Here is a 15,675-nt window from a genome sequence, read left to right as displayed (position 1 = left end):
CCAACACACAGAGCTATCCTGAAAGAAGAGGAGACGGTGAGTGATGCGGACAATAAGGCCGTCTCTAACGTTACTGTAACCAGGCAGCCTCTCTCACCGAGCATGTGTCGACCGAACAAAGGAGCCAGACTTTTGATTCTCATTACAAAGAAAAACCACACGTGTGGAGAAAAAAAGGGATAAATAATGAATTCCTCCTGTTTAGCTGGTCAGCGCACGTTTTCGACAAACTTCCTGTGGATCAGCTGAGCTGATAAGAGCATCTGTTGTCATTGAGTCACCTCTGTTTGAGGGCTGCTCAGGGATCAGTTTTCCTGAGAGCCGGGCGGACAGCTGAATACAGATCATGTGTGATATTAAAGGGGTGATTCGATATCTTGGGAAATATGCTTATTTGCTTTCTTGCTGAGAGTTAGATGTGAACGTCGATACCACTTTCATTTCACTGTCAGTTAATTACTAGCTTACCTTGGCAGAAAGACTGGAAGCAAGGGGAGCAGCTAGCTTGTACGGCTCCGTCCAACAGTTAAAAGAAATCTGCCCACCAGCACATTTATATGGGTGTTATCTTCAATCAGAGCCAGGCTAGCTGTTTCCCCCTGGTTCATATCTTTATGCTAAGCTAAGCGCTGACAGCTGATGAGATCGGTCGGTATGCAGACTCACAGATGATGTCTGTGTGTGGTTAGAGCGGTCGGGTGGGTCATACACTGGACCGAGGTTCGTGACCAGAGTGCGGTCTAGAGTGATTTGTCATTAAGTTACCCCAACTTACTCAATTATGAAACTTTCAACATACGTTAGGTGACGTCTCTTGCATCACTTACGTAACCAAGCGTAGTTATTTTAACCCAAAGTGTGAAGTGCCTCAACCAAACAACTGTTTCACAACTTTAATAACAGTCCAGAAGTCTTTATATGTCATCAAATGTGACCTGTTTGTCTAACTGGAGATTGCATATTAATTCTGAGTTTAATGTCTTCCCCAAATCTACACAGTGCCCCTTTAAAACAACTGACTAAGCTGTCGTATCTGACGAGTTGGGCGTGAGAACGCGTTGCCTTCACTCGATCATTAACTGCTCACTATTCAGTTATTTCTTGTAGAGTTTCACTCTTTTTGCAGCCAGCTGTCTCACACTAGATCTTCTGTTCTTCTCTGCACAACAACGCACACAAAGGACTGCAACTTCTCCTAATGTCTATTCCACCCAAACAATATCCTCTTTTTCCAGAGGAAACTTGAACACTTGAGCACAATAGAAAATCTCCATTCTGCTCATCTACCCACACTCATTTGTCTGGCTGATTTCCCAGCGAGCTCGGCTCAGCCAAACCCAAGCCACATCAGCAGCGGTAGACGTCTCTGAAGGTTGAAGCTCCAGACCTGAAGGTGGGCCAGCGGCCAGACACGGGGAGAGGAGATATTCTTCGCTGCTATTTCTGGGTAGCTCTGCTTGTTAAGCATGAGTGTGGTCTCAGTTTAGTTCTCGGTGCTGAGGATATCCTGAGGGAACGATGCTAATTGTGTGGAGCAGTTTACAGAAAATGAAAGAGATAATTTGTTTCTCATCACCATCCACCCAGAAGTATTATTCATTAATGTCCCAACAACTTAAGACATCTTTCCCACTTTGGAAACGAAGCCAACATCAGTTTCCGATACTTCAAAAAACTAAAATACTTTTTTTTTCCAGAGAAAGGGGAATGTCAATAAAACTAGGTCAGGCACAGAGACGTGCGTTCAAAGTCCTTAAATCTCTGTGACCTCCAAAGTGGAGCAGCGCAAACGCAACACCCAAACATGACACAGTACCCAGCAGAACACAAGATAACTAGTTTCCAGCGTCCTGAAAGAACGAACACAAGTAGGACAAAGAGGAGACAGAAGCTGTTCTTATCAACTGATGTTCAAGATCAGGGCAGATACACAAGCACACTTACGCACCGACACTACGTGCGTCTCTTTATGTTCGGCGGAGCAAAATCTCCCCGGCCTGAGACACGAACCACATAACGCAGAGGTGTGAAGCCATATTTAGATCAGCTATTAATTAATCCTCTGACGTGTTTTGAAGTCTCCATTTGTTACCTGTCACATTTGCCTAATTGCTGCGTCCTCGGTGGGAGCAGGAACATCTGGCCCTCCCTGTTGCCTATGGAAACAGACGCCGACAAAGCCTGGGCTGATCCGACATGTACAGACACACATTTAAACGCAAAGGCTGCGTCAGAAATCTTAACGTAATTAATAGTTAAAGTTTTAGTGTTCATAGATTTTTCGCTACTTTTATCTTTACTTTTAAACTTGACAATTTCATACTGTTTCCTAACAATACAGGCACTTAATGATTTGAGATACATGAGATGAGATTTTGTTTTCGAATGCTGCTGCTCGGAGGAATTCGGATGTCTGCCGACAACATCATTAGAAAGAGCGTATTATGATTATCTGCGCAGGGGACCGTGTTGTGTCCCATGCAGCCGGGCCGAGCCTCTCCGAGCAACGCGCGGAATCTGAAGAATGGGAGTCAGATGGAGGTGAAGGGTCACGGCGAAGCATGCGTAGGGTACGGCACGTGTGGGCTCGGCGACAACATGCCATCTGCTTGCCCGCACTCGTCCACGGAGACGTATGCACGCACAAGCATGCATGTACTCGCTCACATTCTCACGCGCGCACGCTCGGATTTCATCTGTCTGAGACGTAAACAAAGACAGCATTCATCCAGCGGGTGAAATGGTATGATTATTGTAATTTAAACCACTTAGCATCCTATCTGTGCCTCAGTGAAGTAAATTAGGTAACATTATGAATGAATGAGAGGACTGTGGGTGAATACATTGAAGCAATTTTATTTTATTATAATGTATTAAGAAATGGAAGGCATATTAAAGTTTAATTAGGATATTACGATTCCAGCCACAACAAGCCTTACAAGTTATTCACTTAATATTCATACCACGAGGGGGCCGCGTCTGAACTCAGACAGAGTGATCTGAGGAAAAGTAGCTGCCTTTAATGAGAAATTGCATTAAATCAATAATGCAACAGGGCGATAAGACACTGGAAATCCTTTGTTTTCCCTGCTTGAGCTGGAAGCCGTTTGACCTTGGCATTTAGCAGGAGTAAATAAAATGCCACTGCAGTTCTGCGATTATTCATTCGGCAGGAGTGCGTCGTCCCTCTGCTGTTTTGATGAAACATTGACACTGTACCGTCTGTGTGACCTTCGCTGCTACCGTAACTTTGTAGTCACTTTCGACATCAACAAACAGAGGCTACAGTTACACTCGTGAGTTTGACATTACCATCAGATTATAACTGAACGTATGTATGTAGGCTTGAAAAGCTCTGGAGTGTTGCATCACACCCAGACACATTATACAAGCACCCTCTTGTGTACGTCATTGAACGCACGCCTGACATCATCTTGTGGTTACAGACACAGACTTTGTGTGACACACTTGGTGTGTGAGTGACAAACTAAAAGCCAAAAACTGCAGCCTCTCTTATTTTTGACATTGTTGCCTCAGTTAGACGATAACAATCGGACATTTTTTAAGAAGGCTCGGGACATTGGAGCAGGGAGAAATGAATCTTTAATGGAAGACAGTTCTGTCTGTCAGTATTTCTAGTACGCACATTAAATGCAGAGTGCACCCTCTGACTCCTCTATGGTGACTGCATGACTAATAAGCTCTGTATTGATGGACGGAAAAGTCAATTAACTCTCGCTGGACCTGCAACAAGTTCCTGCAAGTTCTGTTTTACGAGCACTTTCTCTGTCTCCAGTACCCTAGGTGCTAACGGGGAGCTGCTAAGATGATTATTTCAGGTATGTGCAGGTGTAGCGGCGTTTGTACAAGAGGGAGAGCATATTTCCTCACCAGGAGTGAGTATGCAGCTGGTGCAGGAGCTGGAGTGTTGGATCACATCAAAATTCCTCACACATAACACGAGTTTCAGTTGGTATCCCTGGGCAAAAGAGCACGTCTGACTCAAAGTTCCCATGAAGTTAAAATGGATGTTTGACTGTTTCTATCACAGACTGTCTGTCTTGATCTATATCTCACCTGTACACCTCTATCAGGCCCAACCAGTGGCACAAGGCCGTGCAGGTATTGTCGATTGGTATTGTTGGTAGTTTCGAGTTTCTAAAAAATGCTGATGACTCATCCTGCACTCAGGGTGTATACTAAATTCTCATCCATGGATGCATAAGAAAAAATGCTGTTTTGCCTGGATTACTGTACATAAATACAATTATATAACACTTTTTCCACAGATTTTGGTGAAACTGGTTAATATTTTGTGGTTTTCCCTCCAGTTTCCTCCGGCTGTTCTGCCACAACTCTAGGCAGATAGCTGCACTTGTTGCTAAACTAACTGCTAACAAGCAACCTCTCAATGAACACCTCTCCACCGGGGCCGTACACAGTCTCTAATAAGGATGACCTAAATTGCAGTGCCCAGGAGATTATTTAAAGTGACTGTTCGGGTCTTTTGACGTGGCGTTGCATGAGGTACTTATTTCTAGTCAGTGTATTACCTGCAGAAGATGACGTCAGTCAGCTCTCCCCCTCTGTGGAGAAGCAGCGCATAGCACCGACAGGGAAGCAGAGCATTGTACTGCTACACGGCACCGACAGCAAGACGTATTTTTAGATTAAAGCGTACACTTTAATTTGAAAATTTATGGCGCTTTACATTGCCGTCAGGCAGCCCTTTAATTTGGGACTGCATTCCCTCGACTGTACAACTTCTGTATTCCTACGCACAAGCGCAGCTCTGCCCGCCATGCACTGTACGGTAGATCAGCTGTCTGGGTCGGACTTTAAGCACCAATAATGTTCAAAATATAAGCGTACACTTGATACTGGATATATACTTTTTTAGGTGGGTGATGTAGGTAATATGAAAGGTTATAAAAATACCAAGATACACTGGAGTGGGACTTTAAAGAAGTGGGTAATATACAACATATTACCCATTTCTAATAGACACCATTGACAGCGGGATGGCAATACTGCGGATACAAAGTACAAAATTACTGCAGCTGCAGCAGTTTTCTTGGATTTTGTTGCATCCATATTTTTTATAAGCATAAACACTGGCAGTGTGGAAAGTGAGTTTTTATTAAAACTATCAATATCACTACTTTGCAATATGGTATTGTTTTGTTAACTGTACACAGATTTTCGCAGAGACCAACGCTCTGGTCCACAACAAGGTGTCTTACCATAAATGATCATGTCGAGTTCCTTGTGGGCATTCGTGCTCCACAGAGGAGGAGCTCTTCATACACAAGTATCTCTTCTATACCGTGGTAGACAGACTGTCATGAAATTTGCTGAGCGTCTTCATGTTGTATTTCTGGATACCTGCTCAACACCTTTAATTCATTTACTGTAGTCTTCCTCATTTGTAGCTCAAAGCATCGCCTGAATGTCATTTCTTCTGGTTTAACCAAACTAAATGTCATCATATCATCACTTTAGAAGACATGCTGTGTATCAACGTTTTAGTCGAGCCATCTCTCTCCCCCAGTTATCTTCAAGTTGCAGGGATGTTTATCGTCTAAGACTCCGGGCAGTCTGCAGTCTCACTCAACTCATCTGCTCTCTCTCTCTGGAGACAGTGACGTTTAATTTGTCGACCACTTAATTCTTTGTGGACTCGTTTTAAACTTGCTGCAGTTAAGGTGTCCGGTGAGGTTTCACAGTATGTAATGCTTAAAGACAGGGATACGGTTTCTTTTCTGCTTTGTGTTTGGTGCAGCTGCGCTCTGGTTTTAAAGGTCGGACCACGCCGTAGCTGAGACTCCAGCTGAACTAGCTGCAAGTTAATTTGACTGGAAAATAGTGGATGAGCAGTAATATTCCTCCTGCCCCTCCTGTGGTCGGGTATTTGTACACTTTGCAAGCCAAAGTAGTGAGGCCTCCTGCAGGTGTGCTCTAGTTTTAAAGGTGTGGATATATTAGAGCTGGAAGTTCAGCTGAATAAGCTGTAAACAAATTTCAGAGGAAATACGAGAAACTCAGATCTTGAGTTCAGAGCATGCACAAAAGTACAGTTTCTATAATTTCCAGTACTTTACAAAAAGTTTGTCCACATTCTCAAGCATAGAAATCATAGTATTTTTAATACTTTGTATATTTAGTTAGCAATGTATTTCACAAACTAGTCCGCAGCTTTAAAACATAAATCAAACGTGAGAGCGAGTCTGCCCGTATTCTGATCGTCTATCATTTAATGAAGCCACTCGCTGTCTTTTGCAAACGCTTCACAAACACTTTAATCCCCCTGTTGTTAATTCTAGTCTTATCCTCTTCTCCTGTTGTATCACATCTAACTCCTCACTCCACCCACAGTTAATCCACTAAATCAATAAAACATAATGGAGAAGTCCTCATCAACTCTCTGTATTTCACAAACTAGTTCGCAACTTTAAAAACATAAATCAGATGTTTTTTGGGCGGGATATATCAACTAAAAACACTGTTCGACCATATTTAAAGGTAATTTCATGGCTTTTATTGGTGTAAATATCCTTAATTTAAACATTAAAAGGCCAAACGAATAAACAAGATCTCACTAAAAACTGTAACTGTAAACTGTAATAACTTAGTTATGTTATTTTCTGTTATTTTACAGTATTTTTTAAGTTTTGTTTTGTTGTGTTTGTGACAGTGTTGGTCACAGACTAGAACGACGTCAGGAAAGTGAGGACGTCTTGAGGCTATATCAGCGTCGGTATGCAGTATGATAGTGTGCCCTTACAATGACGCAGTGCTTAAAGATAAATCCATAGAGCACATAAAGTACAAGGAGCACTCTGATTTTAATAAGGTTAAAGGCATTATTTAAATACATCTTTAATAAGGTTAAATAAAGACACTGAGAGACAGCACTCTGCACTGCAGAGGAGGAATTTACATTATTGTACATGGTGCATCAGCAGTGTGCATTTTATGATGCTTATCCACTCATGTATGAAAAGAAACTATTGTTGATATACTTCTATAACATGCATGTTATGTATTTACAAAATATTACCACGAGTGCATGTGTCTCAAAGTAAAAATCATCTATTTTTTTCTTGAATTAATTTAGATAAGTAGTAGAAACTACAACTTATTAGCATTCTCCACCCAACACATTAAGGTTTTATGTTTTCACAGAGGACTTTGTACCCTTCAATCTTTATCTTTTTCATTTTCATGAGATTTCACAGTAATTGCTGTGGCATTTTATATTCCCTTTCCTTACATTTCGTGATGCGAGAAGCCTCCCACTTTTACAAAAAGCAGCCTCTGTTCAGGCAGAAGATTTTCTGTGAAACCTTATATATGGGAGTTTCTTGGATGAAGATAAAAGGTCTCTGGCTGGCAGCAGCAGTGACACGTACTCCCGCAAGAAAGTGACAGGACGCCGTGTGTGTTCCAGCTGCTTGCACAGAAGTCGCTGTAGGATTTCTTGTTGTTTTTCGTCTCGGGGATCTTGTAGTTCTGATGGATTTCGTACGTGTCTGTCAAAGAAACACGTTTTAAACCACTCTCGTCCTTGTTGTCTGCTTCTCCGGCTCACTGTCCCAGATTTTGCTGCGCGTTACACAATTGTTTGCGAGGAAGTCCATTGTGTTTGTGATTATGTGATTTTCATAAAGTCTGCCTGTTTTCAGATCATCAAATCAAGTAATGCAGCGCCTGATATCGTTGAGTTTTCTTCTTCGCACTGTCTTTAGCAAACACTTCGCAAACTTGTTAATCCCCTGTTTTTAATTTCATTCTTATCTTCTCCTGTTTTATCACGTCTAACTTCTCTCATCATTCATCCACACTTAATCCACCAAGTAAATAAAAATTAATGGAGAAGTCCTCTACTTTTTCCTCCCCATTGCATCTGACTGGCATATTAATATTTCAGTGAATGTGACGCAGCCGCAGCTGTGGATTTACTGTGGCTTTTTGATCGAGGCTCAGCCACTCAGAGCTAAAGACCAGGACTACCTGTTTTATAACTGCGCAATAATGATGACATTTATTGGATTGATGGACTCAGTGGAGCGATCAGAGCAGAGCACCCATTAGTAACTCTTTGCCACTTGAATAGACAGGTCCTGTAGCAGGCACACAGGCAGGAATAGAGCGAGTTGTACTTTCACACTTAGTCCACACAGGCAAAACGTATATATGCTGTCTCCAGGCCTCCCACTGAGTTTGACTTCCTGCGTCTGAGAGGTCACTGAAGCTGGAGATCAGTAATTATTGGATAAAAGGACAACGGCTCAACCAGCCAAGGCTTAATGAGCACTTAAATGACCTGTTACACCGATAACTTCTGCTTAATTGACTTCAATGTGAGCATTTATCTGCTGGCAATCAATTTCTGCCCCACAATATATTGCCCTGCATTTTAACATCTTGTCACACGTCCTGTTTTCATCATTATTCAACAAACTAAGGTTATCGCTTGACTCAGACTTCACACTTGAGTGATGTTTTGCCAGCCTAAAGAGAGCAAAACAGAGCAAAAAGGAAAAAGAAAGTCAACACAGGAAGTGGTTGGTTGATTGGCTATGGTATCTAACTGCAATCTTTTTAAGCTTCATCTTCTTTATCATGTAAAATACACAATTTCTAATGGTATTAATTCATTTAAACAACATGTAGACATCAGCAATGGATAACTGATCATATGCCATGGTGCACAAGCTGGTCCCACAGTGTCTTTCTGACATTTTATTGAGAAAGCTTATCCATTTAATTAATGAATCATCCAAACCCGCAGGGAACACTGAGGCACACTACCCCTTAATGTACCCAAAACAAACTTCACAGAGGTAAAAAGTTCGTTTTACGACCGAAAAGAAGGTCACATGTGGATTTAATTGCCGCAGTGCGCGCCGGCCGGTCAGGCAAACTTGTGTCGATGCCATTAAACGAACAGACCTGGAGTCACACTCAGTGTTCTGCTATTTGCCTGCAGTCTGAGAAAAGTTTGATTGCATGTGGAGCACAGTGTTGGACACATCCTCAGAAACAGCCCCCCGACAGGCTGAGCTGCTGCTTACAAGCCAGAGCCTCCTGCTGTCGCTTTCTCTCAAACAGATTTCTCAGAGTGTGCGTGTGTGTGTGTGTGTGTGTGTGTGTGTGTGCGCAGCTTTTTGGTTGAGAACAGAAGATAATTGGGTTTGTGTCATTACGCCGCTTCCAAAAAATGACCTCATCCTAGTTAACGACAATATAAAATAGCAGAAAACACCCCAAAATAGGATTTTTTTTGCCCCGTTGGGTCGGGTTGGGTTGGGCCGGGCTACCGTCGTACTCTTTGCTTGGTAAATATTACTCTGTCTGTGGTTGGGTTTGTCTGCAGCAAACAACAGCCCACCAGGGAGGATGTCAGTATGGAAACTGCGGCTATGGCTTAGAAACGTAGGAGAGGAATCAGTGGTGTTGTGGTTTTACAGTATGGAGGGACTACACAGATCCTTTTCTTCTTTTTTTTGAAGAATATACACAATCCAAAAGGCTCTAATGCATGAAGTCTGTCTCACCCACACACCATTCATTCAAGTCATCTCCTGTTTCCCCGAAATTAGTACAATGTGCATGACAAAAAGATCTGTGTTCACTGAAAAAAAAAAAACTTTTCAAAGACGCTTTTAATCCCCAGATATCGAAGCTGAGCAGATTCTCTCGCTGACAGCCACATCAAACGAGCTCTTTCTCTTCCCTCATTTCTCTACTTTGGAGCACGTCTGTCTTTATAACCCCCTTTAAAGAACTTCATCTCGGGGGCCTCAGGTAGGGTTTCCACTTCCTGGTTGTCACAGTTATGGCTCATTAAAGACTCTCTCTCGCAGCAGGAAGGAACCGAGTCCCCTCAGATCCTGTTAATGTGCGTGGGTCCTTAATACTGACGCTGTCACCGATGCACATCTTGTCTGCGTTAACATTAACCCAGATAGAGGGCACTCTAATGGCTGTCAGATGCTGCGCTGTGGCACTGATGTCCCAGTTGTTAATCAAGTGAAAAGTGCAGATGGTCATGTTGGGATCCTGTTTTATAGTCACTCTAATTAGGAGAAAACTAAGTGAAGTCGGTAATTACTTTGTCATTTTCATAAGATTAACACATGCAAGTGCCTGGTCATCTACTTACAAAGGGCGCCAAACTGCTGATTGTGCGGTGTAACCAATTTAAAATACATAGTTTCTCAGAAAACAAGCAAATACTCACATTCCAACACTTGTAATGGGTTGTTTTTTGGTGTTTGCGCTTAAAACAGTTAACTCATTATTGCTTAATTTTCTGTTCACTGTGTTAATGATTAACTGTGCTTCTAAAAAACAGCAATAACACAGTGTAAACATACTTTTACTCTCTCAAGTAAAAGTCCAGCTTTCCTAATTTTACTTAAATGTGCAAGAATTGGAGTCCTGTCACCAGAATAACCACTAACTGCTGCTGCTAACTGTAGCTACCATTAGCTGGTTAGCTCAGTTAGCCGTGCAGCTAGCAGTCCAGCCGGGGAGCTCGGAGTACAGGGGGAGTAGTGGTGTTTACACTGCTAACACAGGAGCTCTGGGGAGCTTGTTAGCATGCTAATTTCAATGTATATCTCTGTATTGATTGTCATGATGACTATGTGTCAGTCTCTCACTGCACAGATCTTCCCCATAACCTTTTCTCACAGCCAGAAAGGTTGAGGAGAGGGTGACTCTGGAAAAAGCTGATGCTGATGCCCCTGTTTTCTCCGGCCTTTGGTGTCACACAGATGATGTATCATTGTAGACAGAGTGATGGTGATCCTCTGTAATGCTGCTACTGTGCCACATTTTATAACAGCTCAGCTCCATCATCCGCGCCTGTCCGCGGAGACCCGTACGCCACCTTTTCTCGGCCGGCAGAGATGCTGATACACATGACAACGTATTTGTCCTGCGATAATGTGCGAGAGCTTTTGTTCTGCTGAGCTCAGGCGAGCTGCTGTTGCAAGAGAACTGCTGAAATGATTGATGTCTGTCTTTACTCTGTTTGGGATGTTGCCTCTGATAAGTTTGTCTTTGTCTCTCCACAGGGAACCATTCTCTTACCTGGAAACAAAGTTTCAGAGCATCCAACCAGCGGGGATGATGGAGGGAAATTTCTCTTTGAGGTCATTCCAGGTAGGATAAGATCAAAACAACTGAAGGACTTCTTATGTTTACCGAGGAATGACGTGATGATAGCGTAGACTGGAGCACGAGCAGGGACAGAAACATGAGGTTTTGGTCAGTCCTGTCTGCTGCAAATCACTGAGGGAGGAATCTTGCCATTTTCTTACTTTTTACACGCGATGACCATTTGTTTCCTTTGGTTTTTTGCAACTATGAGGAGCATTTTGTGTTGTTTCTGATTGTAAACCCTTTTGCTCACGCTGACAGATTGACTACTAGAGGTTAAATTGAAACCGTCGTAACAAAAACCTCAGAATTTCTTTTTAAAGAGCGCGGTGTCAATCATCTCCCCGTGACTCTCCGCAACAAGGCGAATGACCGGGTTTCCTAAAATGTCAAACTTTTCCTTTGGTTTCGGATTTCAGAAGAGCGGCCTTAAACCACCGACCACACACACATACAGTGCTCCGACACATAAAACCCCAAAGACGAACACGTGCGCAGACGCCAGAAGACTGTATGGAAACACGTTCGAGTGCAACACAAAGGAATAGAGGGGTATTTTCCCAGGCGGAGCGACGCCAGGAATGCGAGTCTATGGAATAGATGTTTAAAACACACATGCACACGGGGGAAACAGAGACAGCTGGTAAAAGATACAGTAGCACCGGCTGATCCAATAACAGTAAAGCCCCTGTAGAAAACACAGGATGTGTGCAGCAACCACTTGTATTTTATTTATCTTTATCTTCTCCCTGGTGTGCATCCACGACAGTTTCTCTCACAACGTGTTTTTTCACTTGATTTGTGGCTCCCGTCGGACACAAACTCAAAAAACAATGTGACCGCGCAGATAATGGTGCAAGTTCATCGCAACATTTGTCAGTAAAAGGTCAATTAAAGACCGCCTACACAGAGGCAAAATTAAGTGAGTGATTTAAGCAGTTGGCTGGAATCGACGGATTAAAAGTTCAGGTTCACTTGAAAGATGGTGTTTTTGTTTTTTAGATGCTAATGACCTGGCTGTTTATCTAATAGTTTCCACATCGGATGAGCGGGGAAACAGTTCCCTGCAGAGATCATTTCACGCACTTTCAGTTCATGGATCTAATCTGGAAATCCGGATTGGAGGCAGAGCCCGTTCATTCCTACGAATGCTGCTCAGCGGCGCGTGAGGCCGACAAAGTTCGACTTCCTGGGTGTCTAATTATCCAGATCTACAGTGGAGTAATCAGGTGTGAATTTGTGAGTCGTGCTCAAATATAATGAGACAGACACATAGCTGACAGGACAGACTGACTGCTTTGAGTTCTCGATCTTTAACATGCTCAAATACTCAGTTATGCTTTTGAATTTCTGGCTATACAGCTGTTTGTACCCAAACAAACCTCATTTGCCTGGTATTAAGAGGAAAGGGGAAGTTTCTTAAAAACATAACTTTGTATTTTCGCTTCTCTTTTTTTATTTCCATGCACTGCAGATGAAGATTACCCACAATAACCTTATTTGTATTTTTTTATAGCGTGGCATTTGAATGCTGTTGGCAGAAGTGTTATCCAGGCACAGAGCTGGCTGGCCCACGCCCAACATTACTTACAGAGCAAACAGTTTAAAGTTGCAGACGATTGGAGACATATAGGACAGATAGCATCAATGTTGACACACATTTCAGTCAACTTTTCTCTGGAAGAACGTTTCTAGATAGCATCAGTCTATTTTCAATGTAGTTATATGTTGTAGTAAGATGTAAAAGTAAGAAATCTGTCACACGCTTCACTGACTCAATGTGACGCCTCAGTTTTCAGTTCCCCCTTCTCCAGGTGTTACAGAATATGCTGTCGCACTCAGTGAAATACGACGTTATTGTTAAGACATAATGTTACATAACAGTTTGTGTTATGTGTTATGTGGTATGTGGCGTTCTGACAGATTTCCATTTTCCAGTCACACCACGACAAACTTTTTTTCCCCTCGTGGGATTAGATTGTTTTTGAAGGAGGGCAGAGGAAAGTTTAAATCTAGCGACTACATTTTCTCTACCTGCAGTGGCAGTCATAATTTCCATAATGTACCAGGTGCTGTTCATGGCTGCCATATTCCACCTCACTTACCTTTAAGGACGTCTATCTATCTCTCTGATGTCTATCTGTGTTGGATATGGAGGCTTGTTGTGTCTTTTGTGGCACTTGTGATGATGAATGTGGTCGAATTTCCATCAGGGTGCCGTGTCAACCTCGTTATGTTGCTCATATCATTGTTTTCGTACTGTATGACTGCAAGAACAAAGGAATAATGTACAGTAGTTGTATTTAATACAGTTACTGTCAATCAAATTTCACATATTGCTATCAGCTATACTGTACCTAGCTACCCAGCTATATGCGATGTTCACGATAGCTTCAGTATATTATTTAATGCAGGGAAAAGTGATTGAAGTACAAAAAGCATTCGGAAAAAAGTCAGAATAACCACAAATACTTTGAAGAGTGTGATTACATAGCGAGTAACAGTGTGAAAAACGAAAGACAGGCTAGGCAGTTTATTCTTATAATGTCCCTAATAGATTAGTAATACGAGAGGTATGATAATATATTAGGGAACAAATGAGGACGAATGTTTTCTTACTAGGTTGTATCCTGAAATGTTTGTGGTGCGTTCAAGTTCAAGATTCAGGGGCGGTTACCAGTGGGATGCCATAATAATTAATGACTTCACCTTCATATCTTTGTTTTGTGAAACAAAGGTCATCAGTGACTGATGAGGCTTATATATGTAACATTTCCACCATTTTGTCCTTATCCAGTTGGCACGTGTTGTTTATTCTTTCTTTTTTTTTTTTTTATGAAATGCTTTAAAAACCTGGCCTGTACATTGTAATAAGATTTTTTTTTTATTTAGGAAAAAAGTAACTTAAGTTTGGGGTGAAAAACTTGGACTATGCTCTAATAGTGTTGTATTTACCTTCTTATAGTCGACAAGGTGATGTCTTTTCATTCAAGGAAAACAGGCCACTGGACTTTAGACGACTATCAAAGTGTGCTGCAGTTTACTAAGTTAGATCAAACCTATTATTTTTGTTATTTGAGCTGTCCCTTTTTTTGTCTTCATATTAAGGCAGATGGCAGAAATGGAAAAACATTTTGCGGTTGTGGTCAGGACACCTGTGACCACTTCTGTATTATTATGTCATTGAAAGCATTTCGATTAAACCACAATACTGATGTTACTGTTCATGAATGTGTTTTGTATGTGAATGTATTTCATAGAGATAAGTTATGGGTGTTTTTTTGTATGCTCGTTTGTTTTTTTAATTCATTTTGGCGAGTTTTGTGCGATTGTTAGGCTGGAAAGCACCAAACCACCGAGGCCACAAGTTACAATTATGAGATAAGGGTACACAGCCAGAAAATGTCTGAGAACACCCTCCTTTGTGTAAAGCAGCGGTAACATTCCCAGAATGTACACAGACAGTCATGATGTGGAGTTCTTTAAAGGGTAGGCTGAGCAAAACAACGTTATTTGTTTTTAGTCGACTATTACCAAAGGACATACACAAGGTCTCTACAATAAGTTCCTAATGCTAAAGTATATTATAACAGTAGCACAATTAGAGAGGAGTCAAAAAGTCATCAATCTGACTCAGTAATGGCAGTAATACAGGGATATCTAGCTAAGGTTTGCTAACGTAAGCTAACTTTAGCCACTTTAGGCTGCTCCGCTATGTAGCTGACAGCAACTTATTGCATACAAATTCAACTGTTTGTTATTTCTTCTTTCAAAAGTAAGTTGGTATCACTTCAAAGAAATAGTTTGACATTTTGTGGAAAGAAAAACAACACTTCTTTGCTCTCTTACTTAGAGTTAGATAGAGACGACTCTCATGTCTGAAGACTAGGCTAGACAGCAGGTTAGCTTGGCAGCCTATAAAGACTGGACACAGCTAGCCAAAAATAACAAAATACTGCACTTATGTATATAAACATTTACATATTATCCTCATTATTTCATCTCTACAAAAACCCAAGTCTAAAAACAGCAAGTTTGGTTTGTGGATGTTAAATTGTCTCTAGCCTTTATGCTAGCTAAGCTAAGCTAAGCTGGGGTATTGATGTTCTCAAGTAACTCTCTGTATATAGAAAATACGCACATTTTCACAATTGTCACATTATTCCAGTCGGCTTCTGCTCGTTGTATTATTGCGTAGTTTCAGTATAAAATGCTTGAAGGTCACGTCCACTGACCCAGTGACCCAGGATTCACCTGGGTTACTCACATGGGCTCATGCTTCACTCCACTGGCCACAATGTCGATAGTAAACTTCTTCAAACTATCAAAGGAGTTTGTTATGACTGTCGCAGATGCCGTGAAATTACTCACGCAGACCAAAACGTAAATTATAATATGACTCCCCGCATGTTCACTACGAGGTCCTCGTGGGTTGTTGAACCCCATCAGGGCTCAGAGGAGAGTTTCACCGAGTGCCACTAATACTACCGATCTGTTTTCCTC

General features: G+C 41.8%; 1 protein-coding gene across 2 annotated transcripts in view; it reads left to right on the top strand.

Annotated features, from left to right (window-relative positions):
• The window catches only part of arhgap24 (Rho GTPase activating protein 24), a 67,214-nt gene that overhangs the window by 12,625 nt on the left and 38,914 nt on the right, over positions 1-15,675 (top strand). For both annotated transcript variants that reach the window (XM_084383213.1, XM_084383212.1), the window contains exon 3: positions 11,088-11,175. In XM_084383213.1, coding sequence (XP_084239339.1) covers positions 11,088-11,175 — 88 coding nt within the window. The remainder of the gene's footprint in view (positions 1-11,087; positions 11,176-15,675) is intronic.

The sequence above is a fragment of the Pagrus pagrus genome (assembly GCF_965226575.1).
Source record: "Pagrus pagrus genome assembly, chromosome: 19".
In the NCBI taxonomy this organism is placed as follows: Eukaryota; Metazoa; Chordata; class Actinopteri; order Spariformes; family Sparidae; genus Pagrus; species Pagrus pagrus.
Note: the sequence above shows the minus strand (reverse complement) of the source record. Positions and strands in the feature narration are given on the sequence as shown.